The sequence below is a fragment of the Lepisma saccharinum genome, chromosome 3 (assembly GCF_977018435.1).
Source record: "Lepisma saccharinum chromosome 3, izLepSacc3.1, whole genome shotgun sequence".
Classification (NCBI taxonomy): domain Eukaryota; kingdom Metazoa; phylum Arthropoda; class Insecta; order Zygentoma; family Lepismatidae; genus Lepisma; species Lepisma saccharinum.
Genome location: NC_139231.1, coordinates 79,006,271 through 79,032,815, shown reverse-complemented (window position 1 = coordinate 79,032,815; position 26,545 = coordinate 79,006,271). Strand labels below are relative to the sequence as shown.

At 38.4% G+C, this 26,545-nt stretch overlaps 1 protein-coding gene across 2 annotated transcripts in view; it reads right to left on the bottom strand.

The window, feature by feature from the left end:
• Positions 1-26,545, bottom strand: part of LOC145985181 (unc-112-related protein-like) — a 182,757-nt gene that overhangs the window by 26,677 nt on the left and 129,535 nt on the right. For both annotated transcript variants that reach the window (XM_083118879.1, XM_083118880.1), the window contains exons 3-5: positions 13,276-13,544; positions 6,405-6,604; positions 1,703-1,913 (exon numbers count right to left, since the gene is read on the bottom strand). In XM_083118879.1, coding sequence (XP_082975005.1) covers positions 1,703-1,913; positions 6,405-6,604; positions 13,276-13,544 — 680 coding nt within the window. The remainder of the gene's footprint in view (positions 1-1,702; positions 1,914-6,404; positions 6,605-13,275; positions 13,545-26,545) is intronic.

Below are 26,545 nucleotides of genomic sequence, written 5' to 3'. Positions count from 1 at the left end.
TGGGAGTGAGAGTCTGTCGAGACTTTTTGGAGCGTGGACTTCCAGTGTGTTTTCATTCCATGGATTGCTTTTTTTCTCTGGAGTTTCGAAGAGGAACCAAGATTCATCGGCAGTCACCAGTCTTTCGAAAAAATGTTCTCTGTCTTGGTTGTAAAGATGCAACAATTCTCTGCATATGTCCACTCGCTGTTGTTTCTGCTGATCTGTCAGGTCACGAGGCACCCACTGAGCGCAAATTTTCCTCATTTGCAGATGAGTTGCTCGCCCAAAACCAGTTTCACGTTGCAGTTGTTACACGTCGGTCTCCCATAATTAAGTCTAAAACACTTTGGATTGCTGCTGGGTTATGTGTTGACCTTGGGCGACCACTGCTGACACCTTTGTCCACACTTTCGTTTCCCCTTTTGAAATTTTGAACCCACTGAAACATTGTACTCTGTGAAGGTGCTGACCCACCACAAACTGCCACAAGTCGGCGATAAATTTCGGATGCCGAAACACTCTCTTTAAACAGGAACCACGTAGTCCACCTCTGACCACGAGAATCACCTTCCATTTCGTAGCTTGTCCACATATTCACTCACACCCGTACACATTATGAGTCAGCAATTCTCTGGTAGTGGTGCTAACAGACCCATCTTGTGGTGGAATGTACAACTATATCTGACTGTTAAGCAAAAAACAAAGTTCCTTTGACAGATGTTATTTGCAACAATGCAGTGTTGCCAATCCAATCCATTTCCGAACGACCCAAGTAGTAACCAGGTTGAGTTGAAAAGAGTCATGAGCTACTGAGAGCAAACATGACACTCCTTTTTAGGGAGTGAAGTGCAATGGGTAGCAACTCGAATGTAAGGTAAAAAGGTAAAATTCACCATGCATATAGCATGGTGGCATCTAGGCACATTTACGGGATGTGGGGGCAGAACAGATAAAATTCGAATATAATTACATGTTTTCAAAGCAAAGTTTTTGAGAATCCTTGGCTAAAAATGATGATTCTCATAATAAAAATTCATTATGTTAATATTAAATATTTAGAAATACTTCTTTGTACATTGTAAAGTAGGTGAATAATTTATGGAAACGAGAAAATTGAACAAATGAATGACATAAATCAAAAAACCATTACTTATATTGATTAATTTAATACTGAATGCATTTTGCATTATAAACGGTCATTAACTTCACAAATTATTACAGTGCATGGATACAATGCGCACCATGGACAGTTCATATACATTATAATTTTAGTGAATGTCTACATTTCATAGGATATGAATAACTAGATGCTGCAACTTTTTCATGTTTCCTTACACAAAACTGCTACGATATCCCAAAGTCTGAAAAATTACAAATGCTTACAATTTCTTGCAGAGCATTCAAATGAATCTTCATGTGGTTTGCTTTTGCTGTCGCCTAGAAATTCTGAATTGTTTCATCGCAACATACGTTTAGTAAACGATTGATATCTAGAGAACACCAAAGCAAACCACACGAAAATTCACGTGAATGCTTAGACAGAATAACAGAAAGAGGAGAGAGACATGACCACTGCAGCAAAACCCAACTGAATAATGCCACTGAGTAGAGGTCAAAGTTTTTCAAGGCCTGTAGCAAACAAGAGCTGGCTAGCTAAGTACCTAAATTGAACCTCGTAAGATTCAAATTATAAACTGAAGATGCCAGTTCTAAAATATACCTGTAAAGCTGCAAACATTAACATCTCCTCTTCTGTGCAGTCGATCTCTTCATTCAGCAGGTGCCATTTCGCCTGCTCGTAGATCTGGTTGATTCTCACTGCATCATATTTCGGATTAAGGTCATAGAAGGAGTAGAATTTGAACCTAAGCCGAAGTGTGTCAAACTCCCTCACACCCTGTTCCATAATTGACAGAGAGGAGTCCAGCCACCTGCAACGTCAAAAATATTTAATGAAATAATCTGAAAAATTTCACAGTAAAATAGAAAAATAGCTCGTTGTCCACACCTTGATACGATACAGCACAATAAAGGTGGTTATACCTGCCGCAAAATTAGTTTGGTATTGACGCTTGTGAAGCATGTGGAGAAAGCTGGTCTGTGTAACTGCAGGAAGGTGGGTTGCTGGCATGCGAGCCAATCAAAATCTTCCCAGTGTTTCACCCAAGCACTGGTTACCTAGCAACAGAAAAAGTTTATCTCGGTGTTGCCGCTTATCGGGTGATTCTTCCTGCGATCAGTTTTCATGTTGTTGGGAGAGGATGTGTTTGTTTGTTGCGTTGCGTTGCTGTGATATTTTAACCGGCCCGTTTATTTAGTGTTTACTGAATATAGGGTATTCTTTGTTGTATATAGCATGTTGTTTTAGTGTGTTATTTTTTTGTACATAATTTGCTGTGTTCTGCTTGAATGTATCGTGTTATTGTGTGAAGAATGTCAAGCACAGGAGACAATACTTGAGATGACAATGTATCAAAGATGCCATGCACTAAAAGAGAAAGGAATTCCTCTCAAAGGCCAAACGTGGGAGATTGTTTGTTCCGTGCGCAAATATTTTGAGCAAGAGAGAAACAATGGGGGTCCAATCATTTCTGTAAATAAAGTTCTGAACAGGATTGCTGCTGCTGCCGGCGTGTCTAAGAACAGCCATAGGGAAAGAAAAATATAACGTGGTAGAAATAAATAAATAAATGTGAGGCTTCAAAACTGGAAACCCCAGGAAAGAAGAGGAATATCATTAAACGCGTGACAAATTTAGATACCTTTCAGCAAGACTATTCGTCGCCATATTTACTCTTATTATAGAAGGAAAGATCATCCCACTGTTGGGAAACTGCACGAACTTTTTCAAGGTGGGGAAACATCTTTAAGGACAGTCATAAAATCTGTGGGATTCTCATACAAAAAACTTATTGGACGCAAAATAAAGTATGCAGGCATATGGGGATGTGGAGGTAGGGCTCCACACATTCTCAACCTCGACCTAGGCCATATTATGGAGGTGATGTGGTTCACCAACCGCCTTTATCCCATGTTTGCCCCACCTACTCACTTGGGTTGAGTTGACCCCGGAGCCGCTTGGGATATTTGAAAAAGTTCCACAAACCACCGTGGGTCTCCCGCGTGAAAGTCAGATGGACTTTGTGCAATTCAGTTGCGGTCTGTCTAATTGAAAGATGGGCAGACAGACTTTAACGGCGACTTTGGAAAGAAATGGTTATTGCAAGTGTATATATTCAGTATTTTCAGAATGGATTGAAAAGGTAACCTGTAAACAAGGTTCGTTTCGTTAATTCATTCATGTTGTAAGGGAAATGGAAATGAAGGGAGAAAACAACAACACATTTCATCATTATTGTTGTTATCCAGTTTTCCTCGACACAGTGTCAGACGGCTGTACTGTGTACCGTACTGTACTGTACCACATGATATGGCAACACCGTGACGCGTGTTCCTTCAGCTCTCAATACCAAACTAATTTTGCGGCAGGTATAGTATGCCAAGATGGAAGCTATTTTAGTCCTGCTTTATTTACACAGAATCGCAAAACTGCTTCAATCTTGGTATGTAATTCTTGTTTTATGTTTTGTTTGTTGAATACAAGTATGAGCTTTTCATTTAACCCTTAAATGCCCTTAGGGATTCCAGCAAGGTATTTGCAGCAATGACCTCCAGGATTTACATATACTGCCAGTCTCCCTCCCACAATCCTATGTAGAGGTGTAGTTATAGTGTAACGGAGTTACTTTTAAATACTGATGGAACAACAATTACATTACTCACAGCATACATACTTTCAAGCCCTTCAAGGGTTATCGAGCCACGGGTTAAATTTTAAAATTAAATGCACCTAATAGGAAGTACCAGGCATTTAAAACATGCATTGTTTTACTGCATATGCAAGGGCGATATACAAGGGCTAGTAAAAAAAGAGTGAGAATATTTTTTTATATATATCACACAGTGAACATGCAGCAGTGAAACAAATTTGTGAGAGAACGTGTGCATGCATCTGGCAACACTGCGCAAACAAAACACGAATGGTCAGAAATCGCATACGGAAAATTGAGTCTGTTCGTGAGGAGCAGTATATGGCTTTGAAATTTTGCGTCCATCTGCAGAAATCCACCACAGAAGAATACAAAATGTTGCATCAGGCACACGGCGAAGATGTCCTTCCACAATCAATCACATTTCGGTGGTTCAATTTAAAGAGGGCCGGCCGTGTTTCGACCACAAAGCAGGGCAATACGGATGCTCCAGCCACTGCAGTGAACGAGATCATGGTTAACACAGCTGCCGTCATTGTTCTGGAAGATCTCCGAATAACAATAGATAAACTGGCAGACATGTTACACATTTCCCATGGTATTGCATTCACCATTCTGCACGATCACTTGCACATGAGACACGTATGTGCAAGAGGGGTGCCAAGATTAATAATGCCTGAACAGAAGCAGGTGAGAGTGGAGGTGTGTCAGGAGCTTCAGCATCTGGTAGCGGAGCATGATGAGGCCTACTTGAATTCCATCATAAATTGTGACAAGAGTTGGCTTCACCACTACGATCCCGAAAGCAAACAGTCTAGCACAGTCTGGAAATCACCCAGTTCTCAGATGCCAAAGCTGTTCTATTGGCGAATAAGGTAATGGTGATTTCCTTCTTCTACTACCATGGAATGGTCTACTAACATGAAGTGCCCCTGCATACCACGGTTACTGGCCAATATTACATGACAGTTTTGAAGACCCTGACTGAACACATTGTTGAAAATGCCCTGAGTTGCATCCATCTGGTTGGCACCTACACCAACTTTGTTGCCCAATATCTGACTCGACAAAACATGGAATGTGTCCTGCATCCTCCATACATCCCACATCTTGCTGTGTGTCCTTTTTTGTTCCCTCATCTGAAATCAGAAGTGCAGGGGCAAGCGTTTCGACTCGTCAAAAGCTGTTCTGATAAGGGCGAAGGCGGTTCTGAAGACAATGTCAAAAGACTGGTTCCATCAAGTCTTCCAGGACTGGCAGACACGTTGGGCCAAGTGTATACAACTCGATGGGGACTACTTCGAAAAATACCATATCGACCTGGACCCTGCCTAATGTATTTCGTAAGTAAAAAATTCATTCTCATTCTTTTTTGACTAGCCCTCATATTAAATTTTTTAATCAGAAAATAAAAGTAGGAATTGTATAATTCTCTGAATGAAAGACCAGCATATATACCAGCCAATATTTCAGCATCATTTCCAATCACAAAGTTCCAATATCCTCCTTGGGAAGGGCAATGAGGGCTAAGTTCAAATTTAATGAAAAAAGTATTTTCATTACATTCTTCTTCTAATCACTGTGTGTGCATTATTGTTTTTAGCAAAATATGATACTCTGATTCTGAACAAAACATACAAGTCATACAAGTCTCAACTATAGCATCAGTAGTCTCAGAAATATAACATTTTATCTAGATACTGGCTCATGGCTCCCAAGTTATGAGGAAATTGGAGAAATGACCTACTATAGCTGAACTGATGTGTATGAAATGAATTTCACAATGTACCTTCTCGAGTTTCTTGGTTTATGTTGACAGTGTTCTCGTGCCACTACATTCATGCACTCTATTTAGAGTTAATTGTATTTTTGCTGACATGTTTTAGTAAAAAAAAAAATTACAAGATATAAATGGATATAAATATGATATGATATAAATATAATGGATGTATGAACAATGGACCTGAGGAAGACTCATCAATAACATGGAAATTTCATGAAAAGGTACGAAATTATCCAATTTGTGTAAAATTGCTGCCATTTCAATAGAACCTCCATTCTTATGTTCCCAGATTTTACATTTTCCTTTATTTTATATTTTTCACTGTCGTACCCTGAAAAACATTAAAATGAGGTTCGACTATACAAAGAACTTTAGAACAGCTGTATTACAATAACTAAAATATTTTATTTCCGAAAAATAAGTAATCACTTTAAACTTGCTTTGGGTCTTAAGACCTCTCAACTTCTAATTTCCCCTTACAGAAAAGCATATTATATTTTCAATGCTGACAACTATTTCCAAGCAGATTGCAGATTCATGATCGGTTACTATTTTTTCATTCCAAGGATGGGTGCATTGACATTTTCATGCACTACCACATGTACTGGAACTACACAAATGCAGTATTTCTACTACTTATTTTTTGCAGGTGCCCAGACATCTGTGTGGTGTGTTGTTGAACTACTAGAACTTTACTTACAACAAACGTTGAGAAGTCTTATCTCCACGGTCTTCGTTGAACATTCAGCAGCTTGCACATGAAAAACCATTAGTACTTTTTCACACTCAGGCAAGCATATATTGCATTTGACAACACACAATAACCTGTGAGGAATAGTCAATGACCACTTCACAACTAGAACACTTACGCAACATTGAGTCGAGCTCTTTCCACAAGGGATTTTGGACGAACAAGCCTACTGCGTGCCTCGGGACTTGGTTGTGGGGGACTTTGTGCCAGGGAAGCATCTAGGCTTCCATTGAGAGAATCCAGTGTAATGCTTACTGGAGAATAGGTTCCATTCATATCTCCATATGGGGACTGGTTCCTCTTCCATGAGCCAGTGTTCTGTAATGGAGAAACAAAGTACATAATAAGTAAACATATAAATTATCCGGCAGTGATGGATCTGCTAGAAGTATTTCTACAATGTGAATATCTATTATATCAATATCACATCAAATTATCTTGTCCCGGTTTTCATATACAGGGTGATTTATAATTGATGGTACAAACTGTAAGTGTGAAAAGGAACAAAAAGCCACAGTCAATATGGGTTGGCCGAACTATCTGGGGAAAACAGAGATGTACAAATGCATTGTCATGATTCACCACTGAGGTGCTTACTGATTGATATTCATGCTCACTTGGTACTGTTCTCCTTGCACACTTTTCACCTGGTCCAAGTTTGGCTCCTTGCTTACAGCACATAACATTGTTAAGAGGTAGAGGAGTGCACCTGATAAAACATATGGTTAATAAATTATCATTCTAAGTGAGGGGGCATGTTTTGTTTGTGTTTTTTAGTTCTCCATTACTACCAGCACTAGTATGATAGCACCCAGTGGAAAGTGTGCAAGGATCACAAGAAGAAACTGAATAGTTCATTGTTCATAAATGTTTGTTTTCAGGTGACTGCAGTGCAAAAGAAGTTAGACATTTACTTTCTTAAATAGTAGGGCACGGAGATTATCCATAAAAATTGTAACAAAATGGCAGAATTTTGCACAAAATTATAAGATATTCATAGATATATCAGATTGGTAAAATATTCGGTAATTTTACCGATACACTGATATGTCTACATCGGCCGATACCGATTGATCTGTCCCATCCTTACTACAAAGTGACATAAGAAACTCTTATTCTCTCAGCCAACAAAATTTTTTTAACAAATTACCTTCCTGAGGGAACTGTGCACTGTGTAAACAACCTGTGTAAAAATCTGAACTTCCACCAGTGACAGTTGTCTCTATGGCTCCCAAGCAATGGATAAAGCAACCTGTATACACAGCAAAATACAAAAGAAGTTTCCAGCATTGTAAAAACACATTTATTAATTATTATATGGGAATATGCTATAATGTATGCAAACGCTACAGCCACAGACTGATTTAATACAAAATGTGGTAGTTACTGTTTGCTTTGTGTTCATTTTGCACTATGAATATAATAACTTTTGAGATTATGCCAGGAATCTCGAAGTTGCCATTAGTGCATGTAAATGTGAGAAGGGAAATGCAGTTGCCACTGCATATTAATATTATTATAAGACAAGAAAATAATTGTAAGGCAGGGTATCCAAAAAGTCATGCAATGAGACCTTGAATGTAAGTAACTTTTGTACAGACATGATTCTTGCACTGGTATTTTCTTTGTCTATGTGGATATTTTTTAAATATTAAACAAGAAAATCATGCTTTACATCATGAGTTGAACACCAAATTTTTTTTGTAAAAACAAACATGGGTAGAAGACAGCTGTGGAGTTGCTTGCAAAAATTTTGACTGTGTATTGATGATCTCTGTGGCTATTTATCAAACAGATTAAAAAACTATAAATTGTTATGCATTTTATGCGATTTATGGGGTTAATTATGGCATATTCATTAAAGGTATGTTTTTTTGAAATTACCAAGTGTTCTGGCAACATTGATCATGTCAGATGACATTTGGCTATGTCATTCAGCCAATACCCAGATGAAAGAAAAAGAGTTGAAATTTATCGCACATAAAACTAACCTACCTATAATTGTTTATAAGAATAAGTTCATGTTATGTTTTCAAATAAAGAAAAATAATTTATTCAATACATATTCAATTTTTAAATTACTTGACAAATTTTGTTGGTAGACTAGCCGGTTTTATATATCTGTTAATGATCTTAACTAGGTATAAGGTAGATAACGAATATGTACTGTTATATCTCTATTCTCATACCATCATGTAAGAATACTTGTTATTATTATTACATGTGGGACACTTGGTTCAGACTCTTCCCAAAATAATAAGTGCCTGGTTGCAGAAAATTTTCAAAGTGACGCTGACTACGTGCTTCATGCGCATATCCAATCTCCTCAGATGATTAGATAAATATTATACAGGGTGATTCTTTATGTAGTTTACAACTTCAATAAATTATAATTATTTATTGGAACCACATACAAACTTGGTTTATATGTCATTATGCAGCAAAACACTTCAAGTTTTGACTCACGTAGTGTGTAGTTGCGGAGTTGATCACATGCGGCCCCACCGGTCTATCGTTGAAATGGCGACTTTCACTGGTGCGGAAAGAGCTAAGTGCGTGTTCTGGTTCGAAGAAAACAAGTCAGGAACAAGTGTACAGCGAAAGCACGGAAAAACTACATGAGCACGTGCAGCTGGTTCGTGACAGTCCCAAAGTGAACGTGTTTTGCGCCGTTTCCAGAGAAAAGGTGAGAGCACCATCACCGGCAAAGTCTATCTGGATTACACTCCACTCGACTTTTTTTGTGGGGGTTTCTGAAAGATAGGGTGTACACCCCTCCCCTATCTCATAATCTTCATGAACTTCAAGATCGCATCACAACAGCCATCGCTAATGTTACCCCTGAAATGCTGGTTAATGTTTGACAGGAAACTGACTTTCGTTGGGATGTGTTCAGGATGACCAACGGTGCACACATTGAACCATAACAGATTTCTAATTAAAAACTTGAAGTGTTTTACTGCATAATGACATATAAACCAAGTCTGTATGTGGTTCCAATAAATAATTATAAATTATTGAAGTTGTAAACTACATAAAGAATCACCCTGTATTTTCCATGCCATACTTATTGCGTTGATGTGAATTTTTAAAATTCATTCTCAAAATGTACGAAAAATATCTCACCTCAATACTTAACATTTCTTTCTTTTTACATTTCAAACTAAGGAAATAAAATTATGGTTTTTAGATGGTTGGTACGGTAAACATGAAAGAACTTCCACGATGGTGTAGTGCAAGGCTCAAAAAATCCCGGTCGCCTGGTCGCCATGGCGACTAAAAATTTCAGCCTGGCAACTGATCTTTTGCTGTAATATGTACGACATTTTGAAGACTCTAAGTTCAAATTGCAGTACAGTGTAAGTTAGGAATTTTTTATCAACGTTGTGAACATTCCATAGAATCAGTAACAATTTCTTACTCTTTTTCCCCTATTTCCTGCTTTCTCAAATGATTTAGTGATGTTTTGAATACCGTGATGCCCAGCTTCTTATACATAATGTTTCAAAAGCCTCACAACCCAAACTTTGAAAATGTATATCATGAAAACTGTATGAGATATTTACACCGGATTTTCTGCATTATAAAGCCTCATCCATTGAGATATTTTCAATGCTAAAAAAATATCAGTTTACACCACACAGAAAATTAGATAAATTAATAACTGGCAGAAGGCAGTGTTAACATTTTTCCAGAAATGCACTTCTGAGTGAGAAAAATATGTAAGAAATTATCGAAGGGTCATAATTAGATGTCTAATGCCATGTCAACCTGTCATTTATGACCAATATTGGCCATGTGCAACATTTAATGGATTTTTTATTTACGACCAATATTGGCCATGTGCAACATTTAATGGATTTTTTTCTGACGAATTTATGTGAAAAAGTTACATTTTTGGGACATATCTCCGTAGATGGCACCACTAGCAGGTCGAAATATTGTCAACAGACGCACGCAACATGGGTCTAAGTATTGACCATACATTTACATGACAAATCATAAATCAAGATTTTGTGCCGAAATTGAATTCTTGAGACAATCCTAGACTGCCTCTGGTTATTCTGAATTTTCTTCCCTCACTTTTGCCACTACTGTGCCTGTTTATTTTAATTGATTGGCGTATACATTGGAGCAGCGCGTGTGCTTTGCTGAAGAGTATTTTATGATACTACTAATTCTTACACTCATGTGCAAGAAGTTTTCAAAGAAAAATACCCTGCTTCTGCTGTACTTCACAAAGCAACTGTTTTACGACTAGTTAAACACCCAACAAATGATCCCACAAATTGTTAAGAGTTGGTATTTATTGTTGAAAATCAATTCTCAGATGTTTTCAGCAAATTAACAATGTTTTTTTCAAATAATGTAATTGCTTTTATTTGAATAAATGCTAACATAAATTTATTAACCCAGTGATAGCCTACATGATCAGTTTAGTGCAGAAAACCAGGTGCAATTATCTCTTAGGGTTTTCATGATATACATTTTCAAAGTTTGGGTTGCGCGACTTTTGAAACACACTGTAGTATGCACAATTGCTAGTAAGTGGTTTCTTGGCGCCTGATTTTCAGAGCTGGTGCCTAGCTTTGAAGAAAATTTTTCGAGCACTGGTGTAGTGGTAACATTATTGCCTTGTCATCAAAGGTTCCCAGGTTTGATCCCCGGTGGAGGCACATTGCACAATGCTTCGGATCCTACTTTAACCTATAGGTCCAGTCCGATTAACCTAAAGTGGACTTTTAAAAAGCACATTGTGACCATTGGTTGTCTCTCTTGAAAATAATTGACCCATATATTTACCCCCAAAAACATCAGAGAACCCTAAACATGAGGCTATCCATCAAATATTGAACTTTTCATTTTGGGTGGTAAGTATGTATTGTTTGCTTCCATTTTGACATACATATACATAAAGTTGCCAGTAGTACATCTCAACCAAGCAGAGAGAAATCCTCTGGTGCTGTTGTCAAATTTTCAGCTGTAAAATACCGATGAGAGAGTGGGCAATGCAATCAGCTGCTTTCCATGTACTTCTGCCCTTGCATTTCCCAAATGTGCAGTTTTCTTCAACACATCATCACCACCTGTATTCAGTCCAAGTCCACTCTATGCACAGAACAGATAGTCAGGACTGGACCTATAGTTTAAAGTGGGATCCAAACCACTATTTTCTCCACTGGATATTAAACCCCGAACCCCTTGATTAGGAGAGACTGACATTACCAACGCACCATCAGGGAGGCCTCAGTGTGAAAGCTTGTATCATGAAGGGGAGATTTACGAAGTGAAAGCAGAAATGGAACATTTAGCACTGTTTAATTTTTTGATAAGGAATCTGGGGGGTGCAGTGGGTGTAACGTGGGTGCAGTGGGTGTAACGTGGGTGCAGTCAGGCACAAATAAAGGGGAAGCGAGAGGAGAAAACCAAACAAATGATTGTCCACTTCAATTCGTGATTTTGGTTGGTCAAAGTATACATAATTATCACTTTCCCTAAATCCAGGGAAGGAAATTTTTAAGGTTGTTGTTCAGTTTGAACACCCCAAGTTGGAAACAATTTCCAAACCTGTTGAAAGTAAATTCAGAGAAAAGTGAATTCTCTGTCTTCAACACCCTTCAGATCCAACAAAGTTCTCCATAGTTTTATGTTCTCTCAATAAGACATCCTAAAAAATAACTCATTAATAGAACCCAGATGCCCTACATGCATACTCTGCTCCTATAAACAGATTCATAATTTTTCAGTAGTGAAGTTAGTTTCTGGGTACAACAACCACTTCATGTAAATTCTAGTGTGCCCAAAATTACCTATTTTTTTTTCTGAGAGAGAAAAAAAAGAGTTCATGGCTGCAGAATACTGTAGTTTGGAGCAATTCTTCACATACACAACTCGCTGAAAACTTTCTAAAATAACAGAACTGAAAATTTTCAACATACTTAGGTTTTCAAAAGCAATAAATATATAATCATGTTACTGTTAATGTAAAAATTAGATAATTTTCTACGTATATTCTTTTAGTAGCCAGTCATCATTTTGCCATCGCTTCCTGTCTTTGACATTCTTTTACTGGGCCAAAGAGGTTTTTAAGACCCCAACCTCCCTTTGGCACTCCACTGTCTACATACACACATATATACATGGAATTCATGCGATAAGAGTATGTTGTTTGAAAAAGATTCTGTATTATTGTACCTAAGAAAGCACAACTTCCTTGTAAAAGTCTGTATTTGTAGCACTTTACTGTGTGTGAGATTCCAAAAATAAACCAATTTCAATTCAGGTAGGCCTAGGAGCACACTTACATGGCAGAGTGGTTAACAATCAGAAAAGCAAAGTAAAATAACCTAATATGAAGCAATCAACCTCAAATAGGTCTAGGAAAAGCAAGCTTAGAATATTTCCATCACCTTTAACATTGTTACTGCAAATAATCAACGTGCTTTTGTTATCTTCGTTACCATTGTTTTAAAGAAATTTTAAAACATCATACACACATTTATCGTTTCGGCTGCTTCACCTTGCAAGCATAATGGCATACTCCACATGTGCTTGGTTTTCTTTGAATTGTTGTGCAGACAAGCCATCAAAAAGTTTTGCTGCCTAACAATGGAAAGCAACAATGCCCCACCGATTCACTTTTCATGAAAAATGAAGGGCGTGACCTTGAACTTTGACATTTTCCACAGGGGAGGGGAAATTTTTTCAGGGTCTCAAAATTGCACAATATTAATTTCTCATGAACTACTTCACCATATAAAAAAAATCACAGAGATCAAAAAATACAACTTTCCAAATATCACTTTTTGTTCAAATTTCAAAATAATGGCTCTTAATTTTTGGCTTTTCATTTTAATCACATACAAATTAACACCTGATTGAGTAGTTTCCAACCTAGAAATCCAGGCTCTGCTCATTACACTAAATAAATGAAATGTAGCCAATCCAACTCCATTGTTTATTAATAATACTTGATAAATAGTACTTACTGTGCCCCCAACAGGAGAACTAATTGGTGTTGAGGTGTTATTTCTCGTGGGTGTAACAGGTGCACACATGGGTGTTGTCTTATCTAGGCTTCCTGTAGAGTTGTTCATATTCTCCCCATGGTTCGCTATGAATGTGTTTGTATCTGCTGGTACGTGATTAGGTGTGCCTTCAGAGTGCCTCTTCTTCGAAGGCATGTCCTTGTAATTGTACTTTAGGTTATTTGGTTCCAAAGGTTTACAAAATGATATCTCTTCGGGGTGTCGAATGCCTGAGGAAGGAAGAATATAATCTTAAAATTCTGAACTTAATCTCAATCTGATGTAAGGACGAAATCAGTGATTCGGCATGTAGGATAAACCCATGACATTTACTATAGTGAAGTTGTGGACCTTACATTGCAAACTACATACCTATGGTCCATCTATGGATGAGCTAATAATAACCAATATACAGCATCGATTCAAGGCATATGCTTTTGTTTACATTAACTTCATTTTTACAGTGAACAGAGTATAGAAGAAAAATTATTGTGCTTGTAAAAACATACAAGAGAAGTATGGAAACCAGTCTTTTGAAAGTAAATCAGTTACACTTATTCTTTTTGTATGTTGACTGATAATTTAAAAGAATATAGGTAGGTTTCTTTTAGAATTACTTTATTTTAGATGTTATTTTTTTTAGACCATCTGAAATTTACACTAATTTGCATTAAAATATAAAGAGGCCCAAAATCCTCAGTTTGAATTCCATTCTCTATAAAATTCTTCCTTAGTTTTGACGTAGAAATTGTATTATTTCTCCCAGTAACAATTATTATCACCAGCACAAAATTATTATACTGATTCTATGCAAGATTTTTATTCCTATTAATTCCACTTTTAGGGTTATATCACGAATTAACCCATCTTTAAATTTGAAAATATAGAGGTAAGATAATTCAAAGTAATCCCTTACACTACAAAAAAATATGTTTTGCATAACACTGGCTTATATATGACACACACACATACATATATCGGGTGATTCCCTTACTAGAGGCCCCAAACTTTTGTCTATAAAACTGCCATTTACTTAAACTTTGTCTTGAAATTTTGTATGCACATACATTCAACAATGTAAAACAGGATCTAACTCCTCGCAATAGGGATTACAATGTACACAATCGTTCGTAAATACTGGCAAACTGGTTCATTTAAAGCATGTCAAACGGCTTTTCAAACTGAATTTCGTGTGAGACGTGTATCTTCAAAGTGTTGTATCCAGAAGTTAGTAAGAATTTCCAGACAACGGGGAAGTCTTGTCACACAGCATTCAGGAGGCTGGAAAATGTCTGAAGCAGTGGCGTACCGCAGTTCTCAGGGAACCCCTGCAAGTAAAATATTGGGGGCCCCTCAGTGGAAGAAAGAAACATCAAGATGATGCCAAAGTGGGGCGGACGCACAATAGTTAGCAATCGCCCCCCCCCCCCAATTTGTAAAATGAATTAACTTTAGTAGTTTGTCAAAACGAAATGAGCGTGGTCTGAATCTCTGATAAATTACTGGATGAAGCAATTAGAAATAATTTCTTACTTCAATGCGGTGGCACAGCCAGGATTCTTTATAAAGGAGGGTGGAGTGGAATGTTGGCTTCACACAGCCAACTATTTTGTTCGTGATCCTTTGTATTTTCTGTTTGAAACGTTTTAGTTTACATATAATACACATATATTTTTTAAAAAATACTGTTTGGAGAAATTGTTTAAAGACACCTTCAGCCCAAAAACCCATCATCTGGCTATGTCAGGCCACGAGTTATATACTCAAGCAAACTTATCATTTCAGTTACGGGGGTTGAACTGGACCTCTACATTGTCGATGGTGACCTAAAATCTTCGGGTCAATTGCAATCTTCTGCTAAGAAATAGAGGCGGACTCAAGTTTTGAGAGATAGAAAATTAAGCAGCGACTGGACTTTATTCACTGAAAATTTGTCACTCAAATGAAATGCCGATTGGAGCACTTTGAGCATTGTATACGTTGTATACCCTGCGTGGCGGAATTGGGGCTACTGGACCTAAAGGCAGAGGGAAAATTGCCCCTGGGCTCCTCTGGCTGAGACAACACCACCACTGCTTATTATTGCACACGTCCTTATATGATATGTTACTGGAACCATAGGCGTGCGCACGGGGGGGGGGGGGGGCAGGGAAGACGTCCGCAGATTCTTTCAACGGAGGGACAAGCAAGGCGTTTTTCCATGGTGTATATTACCTCGATACAGGCCCGTAGCCAGGAATTCTTTGTATGGGGGGCGAAGTCAATCCTAGAGGGGGCAAATTTTTAATATATTTTGTCGCATTGGCAGGGTACATAGAAGCACTTGCCCCCTCCCCCAAAAGAGATAGTAACAGAAAAGGGATGATATATTGAAACTGCAACGAACAAAAAAAAAAACTTCGAGCAACATCAAATAGCAATATTACGATAATGACTTTTCCAGATTGCCAAAGAATATAAAGTTTAACATAAATAGGCTAATAGGGACTGTATCTACTTGATATTTACAGGTCGATAATGTTAATAGATGATTAATATGTACCAACAGCTTTGGGCCTCTCCGCAGAACTGATTAAGGGAGCCCTTTATAAATCATGCTTCATAATGATTTCCTCTAGTTTCCAGTATGCAAGATCTTTACGCACAAAGGAATCTAACGAGAATCCAACAACACCATTGTGTTGTGTTATGCAAGAAGAATCGAATTAATTAAATAATAATTGTTACATATTATCTACACTTTGATGAATTCTGTAAAAATTTGTAATACATTTTTGTACTTGCTAAAACATTAAAACATGGGTCCCTTAGTTCACCACGGACTCTATTTCCTTCAAAGGGGAGACTCTTGCATCACTACAGACAATGTTTGCCTACTGGTTAGTTAACCATTTTGCAAAATATTGTGTAAATTGTTCAGTATTATATTGCTATTTGAAATACACGTTTTAACACCTGACAAACAAATAGGAATCCCTCGATTGATCAATGACTTCTTGGATTACAGTGTCATCATTAATATTTCATATTAAGTTTCATAGAAAGAAATTGTTTTAATAGGGCGGGGCGCCATGGTATTCTCTTTAAGATTTCTTTTTTTTTTTTTTTTTTTTCATATGTATCGTTTGGCTGCCAGGGCCGACTCCCGTCGCCCCACAGCTATTTATGGCTCTGAACTTGTTCTATAAGAAAAGCAGACATTGCGAGCGAAGCGAGCAAGAAAATTTTACGAAATGTATTTTTATTTGTATAAAATTTGAAAGAAAAATGCAAGGAACACGTAAAAACTAATTCCATCATGAGTATCCAATTGTCCTGCTATTCTTAGATTCTCCTAGTCTTGTTTTTTTACTTCAATGTTTGCTTCCCCTTGAATGGACTTCCGTCCAATGTCGGGGGGAGGGGACAATGCCCCCTGCCCCCTGTAGTTGCGGCACTATATATGAGTGTCTCTTCATCAATTTCACGTCATCACTCATTGTTGCGATAAGCTAGATGAGGCAGAAAAGCAACGCTAAGTAACAAAAATCAAATATCCACTCCCTCTCTCTACCACATGAATCACTATTACCAAAAGGTAGACTTTGGAAATAAAAATGTAAGTAGTTCCAAGTTCAGGGCAACACATTCAAGAAAAACATCCGAACACATTAGGCACCTATAATACAAGACTACTCAAAATTTCACAACTGTTCTAGATACTGAAAATTGCGAAATCATTACCCGAAGTCTGAATTTGGAAGGGAATTTTTTCCCCCAATTCTGATACGACATTATACGGAATCCCATACACCCTAATAAATCACAAAATCAATAAGTGTCTTTGTTATGTTGTTAGAGTAACACATGATATAATTGTAAAGATTTGTGAGAATTCCAGGTAGGAATGTGTTCTGTATTTTTCACGGGGGGGCAAAGCAGGCTCTCAGGGGGGGCAGTTGCCCCCCCCCCTGCCCCCCCTCTAGCTACGGGCCTGCCTCGATAATACTGTTGCCCTCAAAAAACACCACTTGAATTTGAAATTATCGCATTAATGTAAATTCCTATGACTGAAATCAAATTATACATTTAGCTTGAAATTCGATTTCTAAGGGGAAGGTGTGGCCATTCTTGCTCCCCCTTCCAGACGTCCGTGTTCCTACATTATTATACTTTTACCTAGAAATTTAGTGTAGAGGAATCTTATCGCTGTTATTAAACGATATTATAGTCTTAAAGAAAATAAAAGTATTTTCAAGCCAATTAAAGTTCAAAGCAACTACGGGGACAGGGGCTGCAGTTGCGCAACGACAGGTGGGCAATGAGCATTGCCCCCCCCCCCAACCTTGGATGGAAATCAATTCTGGGGGGGGGGCAAACATTGATGTAACAGAAAGCAAGACTACAAATAGAATCTAATTCTTGCATTATTACTTCCAGACGGCCAAGAGCGCCTGCAGGAATATTGCACCCCTCAATATCAAATTTATACAAATAAAAATACATTTCGTAAAATTTTCATGTTCGCTTCGTTTCCGCTTGCAACTTCTCATTTTCATATAGTCAAGTTCAGAGCTGTAGCTGGGCGCCGAACAATCTAAATAAAAAAATTGTAAAAGAGAATGCCATGGCACCCCATGAAATTTTTTGTGCCATATTAAATCAAAATTGTTTTCAGTTTGCAAAAATTTGGATCTAAAAATTTTGTTGCTCGCTTCGCTCGCAATTTCTTTCTTTTCTGTAATGCATTGTAAATTACCAGAGAGAGAAGTTATTAATAAATATTAAGCACTCTTACTGCTACAGTTTTGTCTTAAATATTAAGTACTCTTACTGCTAAACAGTTTTGTCTTAAATGCACGAACACAATTGTTTGGAGGAAAAGACCCGCGGCACATTTCAGACACAATTTATTTATTTGTTAAGGTGCCTCTATGTTGCTGCAGTTTGTACCCATCAGTGCAATGAAACTAAAACAGTGAGATAGAATGAGGTTTTTCTTTCCCGACTGAACTTTCATCAAAGCTTTTGCCCCCTAATCAGATGGTCTACGCACGCCTATGACTGGAACCAACTATCTGTTTCGTAAATCCATTTTTTAAAATAAGCGACAGTATCTGCTGAATTTCTGGGATTATATAAAATTTCAGGATCACAGAAAGAGAACATAGCAGCCCTCCCCCCCCCCCCCCATTGCGGGGGCGGCCGCTATGCCACTGGTCTGAAGAGACAAAACAGGATGTAAAGGAGCGATTACTGGCATCACCATCAATATCATCGCCAAGACTTTCCCAAGAAACTAATCTCCCATATTCCACGTGTCCAAAAAAAAAAAAAAAAAAAAAAAAAAAAAAAAAAAAAAAAAAAAAAAAAAAAAACCTACACGCTTACCGTGTGTCGTGTTCAAGAATTGCAACCGACAGACCATGAAAAACGTGTGCGGTTTTGTTTATGGTTTCAAAATATTCTTACTCAGAATCCTGGGATTTTAGACCTCACTTGGTTTACGGATGAAGCACGGTTTCATCTGAGTGGCTATATAAACTCTCAAAACACGCGTATATGGGCAGAAGAAAATCCTCGTGCAATACATGAACAGCTTCTGCATTCTCAGAAAATTGGGAGTGTGGTGTGGAGTGTCTCGTAGGCGAATTATCGGGCCCTACTTGTTTTTAACAAACGGTTAACACGGAAGTCTACCTGGGAATATTCACTGAGTTTGTCAATCAGTTAACAGATGATGAACTAACTGATGGGTATTTCCAACAAGACGGTGCAACATGTCACACTTAAAATGTCAGCATGAGATTTTTTTTTAGACCGAATTATCTAAAAAAACTGGCCACCAAGATATCCCGATCTCACACCACCCGACTTCTTTGTTTGGGGCTTATTGAAGGGAAAAGTATACAGAAATGAACCCCGCACAATCGCAGCCCTGGAAGAAGCTATACGTCAAAAGATTGAAGCCATTACCGACGCCACTTTAAGAAAAGTATTCCAGAATTTGGAGAGACGTGTAACAGAGTGCTTGCATGTGGAAGGGGACCATTTTTAGTATCGGATATGAGCAGATCCTGATTTACATTGTTGAAGGTTATGTGCATACAAATTTTAAGTACAAACTTTAAGTTAATGGCAGTTTTATAGATAAAAGTTTAGGGCCTCTAACGAGGGAATCACCCTGTATAAATTAAGATGGGCCTAACTTTTCTTTTTTTGGCAAATCATAATTTTGTACATTACTGTTGACATATGCAGAAATGTAACTAGAAGTAATTATTACTTTTGTTACTCATTACTGAATTAAAAACACTGATGGAAATCATACACTACAGTACAGTGGCGGCGATTGGGTTCCACACCCCCGGGGGGGGGGGGGGTTCAAGAGAGTAGTATATCTCCCTTTGTAGATAAGGTTTAGCATAGTGCGTGCGGAGGGAAAAGTGGCGAAATGTGTGTGTGTGGGGGGGGGGGGATTGCAGCAATTTCACAGTAATCCTCAAATAATACAGCCTCGATAAAAACCAATATCTGAGAAAATTATGGACCATACCAGGATTTTTCTTGTGTGTGGGGGGGGGGGGTCGTCCATAAAGTAAAGTTCTCCCCTGTGCTTTGCACCACGCCATGAAGGCGTATAAGGGATGTGGAGTTAGGGACCCACACTATCTTGATCACGGCCGAAGGTGGGGGTGATGTGATCAGCACCACACCCCTGGTCGCCTTTACCCCCAGTTTCCTCCAGGTACCCACTTTATACGAACAGGTTACGCCGGGGATCGAACCCGGGTCTCCCGCATTGTAGTCAGACGCCCTAACGACTGAGCTACCGTGGTTCGTCCATTCAAAATGAGGTAATTAATACTAAGGAACAATTATAAACTAATTATAATTAGTAAATAAATAGAATTTAAAATAAATCTATTGACGATTCGACCCCCCTTTCCTATCGACGCACATGAAATCAGGGTACACGAAAATAAAATCAATACACTGCCCCTTCTAATATTTACTGTACATTTTGTAAGCACTTCTGTTGATGCAAAATCGAACTGGGAACGTTAAAATGGGCAAATTTTTATATGATAAGTTTCTTTAACTCGGCAAGATGTCCATACGTCTTTCTTAAAAGTCTACTTTATGCTCAGATAGGCATATGATCTGTATGCAAATAGCCCGAGTGCTGAATGGTGATGCACCCAGAATTTCCACGTCAATCAGTCGGGACTAGATCTAAAGTTGAAAGCAGGAACCGAACCGAATCACTGTGCAGTGCGCCTCCACAGTTACTTTGCACAGTCTCTTTGAGGACCAACCCTAAATGCTTGTTCACAGTGACGTGCGGTGACGTCGACACTTGGGGTAGCAGTCAGTGGCGTGCTAAAGGACGAGGGGTTGGTGTGGGTCACACCCCTCCCCCTTTAGGTCCCAGTATTCCTAAAAAAGGAAGAATGTCAGTAACAGGAAAAGATTGCAAAATGATGAATGAGTACTAAAAAAAAGTACACGTAACCCCCACCCACATTCGAAAATAAAAAACGATTTGATTTGACTCTAAGCCAGAGATCCTGGGTTCGAATCTCGGCTTGGCAACGGGTATTCTTTGTGTGTGTCCCTTCATCAATTTTATCGTACCAAAAGTGGCGGAAAAGCGAAGTAAAATAAACCAAATCGAGCAATCAATTGTAACGACCGCCATGTTAGGCAGATTTCAGTTGTATATTGGCATTTATTTTATTCGTATACTTTCAAGTTAAGAACTTGGATTAAATTATTTATACTTAATTGTTTTTATAATTCATGTATATATTTACGTTTTATCTTACGTTATAATATTATTCGCGTATTTTTGCAACATTCAGAATTTATAGGCTAATAATTATCCCAAATAATATATGCAACGTTTTCATTGTTTTTCAAGCACAAGTTAAATACATTTCTTCTTAATATCGATTTTGTTCAACAATGTACAAGATTGAAGTAATTTGTCTTCGTTATAAACTAAATCTTTATTTAATCATTTTTTTATGTGCAAGGGCAAACATGATTTATTTGATAAAATCAGTTTAGTTATTTCTATATAGTTTAATATTGTAATATTATAGCAAAGTATTTCTCCCTCGTTTTCAATAAAATATCGTATTCCTATTGGCTGTTTATGTTAGGAGTGGGGTAACCACGCTTCGTGTTCTTGGCGATTTAAAACTTCCACGTTGGCATTTTTAATTGTTGCCAACCTGAACTTTAGCTTACTATCGCTAATTAACATTGATGTGTTATATAAATTATCAGTTTTTCTTGTGCTATTTTATGTTATGAGTTTGTATTGTAAGTTAGAACGATCTGTTATGATGCGCCTCGCGCTTGAGGTAGCAGTTGAGGTTTTGCTATTAACTGTGAAGGCGGTGCGCGGACTCTCGTGTTAAATACATTGCTTATCACTGCCTGCGAGCGTGCATGACCCAACAAATTACAACTTTTAACTTGTGCGAATCGGTATGTACGCGCGTGATTCGTGATTAAAGATTTTGGACATTTTAATTATAAAGTATTTGGAATTTTATTTACTGTCACATGTCGCAATTCGGTGGTTTCCTTCCTGGAGGAAGGGTGGATCGTCTTAATCCCGATCCCTGGGTGAGAACTGGTGCTCCCAACTGACCAGCCGGAGCAAGGAGCGGTGTGTTGCCAATTAGGATCTCCATACCCTGGAGTTACGAGTGGTGGCACGTTGCATTGCACAATCAATGATTTGATTTCATTTTTGTTACTTAGCATCGCTTTTTTGTCACATTTAGTTAATTGCGAAGATGATGCGATAAAATTAATGAAGGGACAAACACAAATAACACCCACGCCCAGGTCGGGGTTCGAACCCGGAACTCCTGGTATCGTAGCGCGCAGTGATAACCACTCCCCCACGCTTGGTTGATTTGATGTTTTAAGTGCACAGAAACAAAACAGGTAACAAAACACAACACACTTTTTTGTAGTTTCTTCAATGATATTCATTTGACTTTTTGAGTTCCGAGATATATTTTTCATTCCAAATTATTTCATTATTCACTGCAACACATAGGACAAGAATGCGCACTCATCACGGGTTCGAATCCTGGCCTGGATTGTTCATATGAGGTCCCTTCATCAATTTCATCATATCATCACTCATCCTCATTTTCGCGATAACCAATGTGGCAGAAAAGCGAAGTAAAATAAACCAAACCAACAACAATATGAACGCACGTTCTCTTGTCCAAAAAAATACATCCGTATTTATGACTGTTAAGAGGCCAAGAGTAGTATATTTAAATAAAACACTATTAAAACGAGAGTGACAGAGAGTCCGAGCACACATTTGTAATTTAATCATTATATATTCCATATTTGAAAAAGAAAAAGGTAATACTTTACTATACCGGAGACGGATTTCTTCAAATTTACAGGAGAAACTACTTACGCAAATCATTTACTGTAGCGTTGTTGATGTTCGGGAATGTAGTTTTGATCCATTTTAATGCGAATGCATGTCGTTTTCTACGATTGGATTGATTTAGTTTATTTTACTTCGCGTTTTGTGCCTCTTGGCTAATTTGCGAAGATGGGGATGAGTGATGAAATGATGAAATGGATGAAAATGGACATTCAAAAACAACCATACCCGACCGGGATTCGAACCCGGGACCCTTGGCGTCGCAGCGCGATTTGCTAACCACTCGGCCACAGGGTCGGGCTCGTTTTCTACGAAAATCTATTTCCGACGGGTTTCCGATTGCTGCTGCCGCCATTTGCTTTCTGCACGAGAGCACAATACGCGCTATTGCTGCTGCTACAAGATGACGTGTCGAGGATGCGTTGTGAAGTTGTTGCCGGGTGTGGAAGATGCCGTGGAATTTGTAATTCCGATGTTGTCCGTATATGCTAAATTGACCGAAAGGAGTGCTAATGGAACCTAACCTAACCTAGTTGGCATACCTCGTCCCCGTCATGGTTCGTGGGGCTATCTATCGTATGTAAGAAATAGACATTATTTTCGTTAGAAATCCATTATTTCACCTAAAGAAATGTTCCGCAATGCAGAATAGTACGTTAGCAATGTAAAAAATTGCGAAATAAATCATTGATAGGTGTCTCCGGTATAGTAAAGTAGTACCAAGAAAAAAAGAAAGAAAGCATAACATTATTGTCTGCACATAACACGTTCCCATTTCATAAATAATAAAACTACATCCCATATTATACATACGTACATATTGTACAACGTGTAAAATGTTGTGTAAATACAGAGAACGTAAGTAGTGCAGAAAATTTTACCCTGAGTGTTTAGAGGATTTACTAAAAAATCTATGAGAAACCAATCCCCTATCTGTCCTATAGGAGATAGACTGGGGGACCTGAAATCCAGGGGTTTCAACCATTGCAGCGGGGGGCGAGGGGGCCTTCGGCCGGCCGTTTCTACCTGGAAACTGGTCAGACTGAAGAAGAGCGAGCTAGGGTATCCAGCCAGCTTTGCCCGCGGATCACACCGATGGACGAGAAGCGCGTGGAAAAGGAAGTGTTGCATATGAACTGTGGCTTTAACAAGACAATAAATATTGTGATTTCAATATAATTCGAGATATGAGATTGATTGACCTATCTCTGCTAGACTAGCTACTCCTCAGTGCACGTCACTGCTTGTTCATAACAAAGGCTGGGAGATAGGTCAGACCTTTCGTTTGGCATATTTTATGTGCATATATTTGAAAAATATCTTGGGTTGCTAATATACTCCAAACACGAAATTCTAGATATTAATAGATCAAGTCAGTGTTTTTTTTCTTCTTTCAGAATTCAAATTTCAGTGAAGGTAAGAGGTAAATTATCGCTGGGCCATAATTAGAAGGTTTGTGACTGGCTCCAACTTCTGCAACCAATAAGGAAGCACTTAATTGATTTAGTGATGGCTGTTTTATGGGTAAAGTGAAAAAGTTACATTTAGTGTCACTGTTAGTAATATTATAAGTCAAGAATTTTGTCGACAGACCCTGTCGACCCGTTCAGGACGTGAGAAATTTCCTTCTCTGAATTTGGAACAGGAAAGCTCTCACACGACCCTGAAGTAAGGAAGCTGAAGTTTTATCCTAAACTCAGGACAGATATAGGCATTAATTATTATTCACCCACTCCCATCTCCCCCCCCCCCCAATTTCCTCAATACTCAACATTTTTCACAAAGGCTCAATTTTTTATAATTTTGATCCAAATTACCTTTTACCTCCCTCCCCCAGATGAACAATTCAGGATAAACCCATGGACACAGATACCGTGTGAGATTGGTGGAGAATTTCAAAACTGAACAATGAAATCGGTTGGGAGGGTTCACGGAAACTGTTCGCCCTTGCTTCCAATAGTACTGCTGAAAGAAGTACTCAAATCTGAACCCTGGTGGTCTAGCTCGAGCGGTGAAACCTGAAAGAATTTCATGTGGAATGACTAACACAGAGCACTGTTCAAAAGTCAACTCGACGCATCCACGCCAGTGAGCTTCAGGAAGTGCGGTTAACTTTCCGCTTAAAGTCGTAATCACAAGATTCCCTTCGTTCCTTGGTAGTTGAGCAATACCACACACTATAATGGCGCGTGTTGCAGAGTCTAGGTTCTCAAGGTCGGATCAAGTACTATGTGATCAACAGCGTGGAACATATTGCAAAGTTTACAAGCGTCAAGATACTCGAGCAGCAAACGCTCAAATGTTATGGTAATATATTTTTTGTTTACAACACGTTTGGCATAACCTTCGTTACAATTTCTATTGTTCTTAGTGCCTATCAAAAGACTTGGTATGATTCCTAAGATTCTATGAGAACGTTTTTTTCCACACGACACGTACACGCTTTATTTCAGTTGTCTTTCTGTAACATTTGGCTAATAGATTCGATGGTGCATTGACTACTCAAAGACTGTGTACTTAAGTTTCAACGATTCTGTTTGAGGGAAATTGATTAAAAGGTAACACAATATCGTCAGTACTTCGTATTCCAGTGCAATTATTACTTCAATGAAACTTGTAAAACCTGAAAAAATTACATAATATAATTACTGTGCAAGACCTGACACCCCTTACACATACACAAATCATGTTACGCCCATGGTCTCGATGCAACAAAATATTTCACGAAATTTTGAAGTATCCGTAATGCCCAAAAGAGGTAAAGAAGGTTTTTAGAGAGGAAGAATAATATTGAATGCAGTGTTGTGGTTGACTGTAGTAGAAATACTTGGGCAAGACTTTAATTTAAATTCACTTCAAGAAAACACTATCAGCATGAGGCCACCTACAATCTCTCGGGAAGAATGTGAGAAAACGAGTGAGCGGAGGAAAGAAGTGCGCGCTGCTGCGAACGACTGGTAGAGCCGCAGCCGCGTTTTCTCCTCCATGCACTCACGCATTCACGGTCGAGCCCTACTTGCACAAAGAACAAGGGTAGGTGAAATCGATCGTCTTTTTCTCGAGGCAAATTGAACGTTTAAATCTTGCCCCATTCTAGAACTTCTACGTCGTTACAGTCCAAATCAACAGCAGCATTACATCAGTCGGCTACTGCCAAACAAGCGGTCGCTATAAAAACCATGCACGTCGTGTTTGGATTTTTGCTTATTGCTTGCTGTTATATAGACTCTGGTGTTTAGAAACGAGGGAAATGTAAAATGCCACGCAGCACATTTGTTTCTGTGCTCAGATCACGTTTTGTTGGTTAAATATGTGGTATACAAGACTTCGGAAGGCTGTAAGTGCTTGTTCCTGCTGCACAAACATTTCCACCAAGTTATGCTAATGCATTCCATCGACAACTGCGCAGTCCCTCACACTTCCAGATGTGAAATGTTTGGAACTCGTATGCAAGGAAACAAAACAAATCCGCTCTATTTTTATAAACGTATGCACATAAATCTTACTCGTTGCTGAAGGAAGGGTGAAAAGAAATGAAATGCAAGTTGGAAGGCGGGGTGGGGGGGGGGGTTCAGCAAACACTTTATCAACTAATAGCATTCTCCACGTCAATTTATCGTACACTGAGCGGGAGGAGAATTAGAAAGACTATAAACATTTTCTGTTTGGATGCATACCTTGATATGATGGTATTTTACTTCGCTCCACTTTTGGCTAATAGTGAAGATGAAGATTAAGTGATGATATGATAACATTGATGAAGAGACACTCACAAAGAACACCCATGTCCAGGCCGGGATTCGAATGAGAGACCCTTGG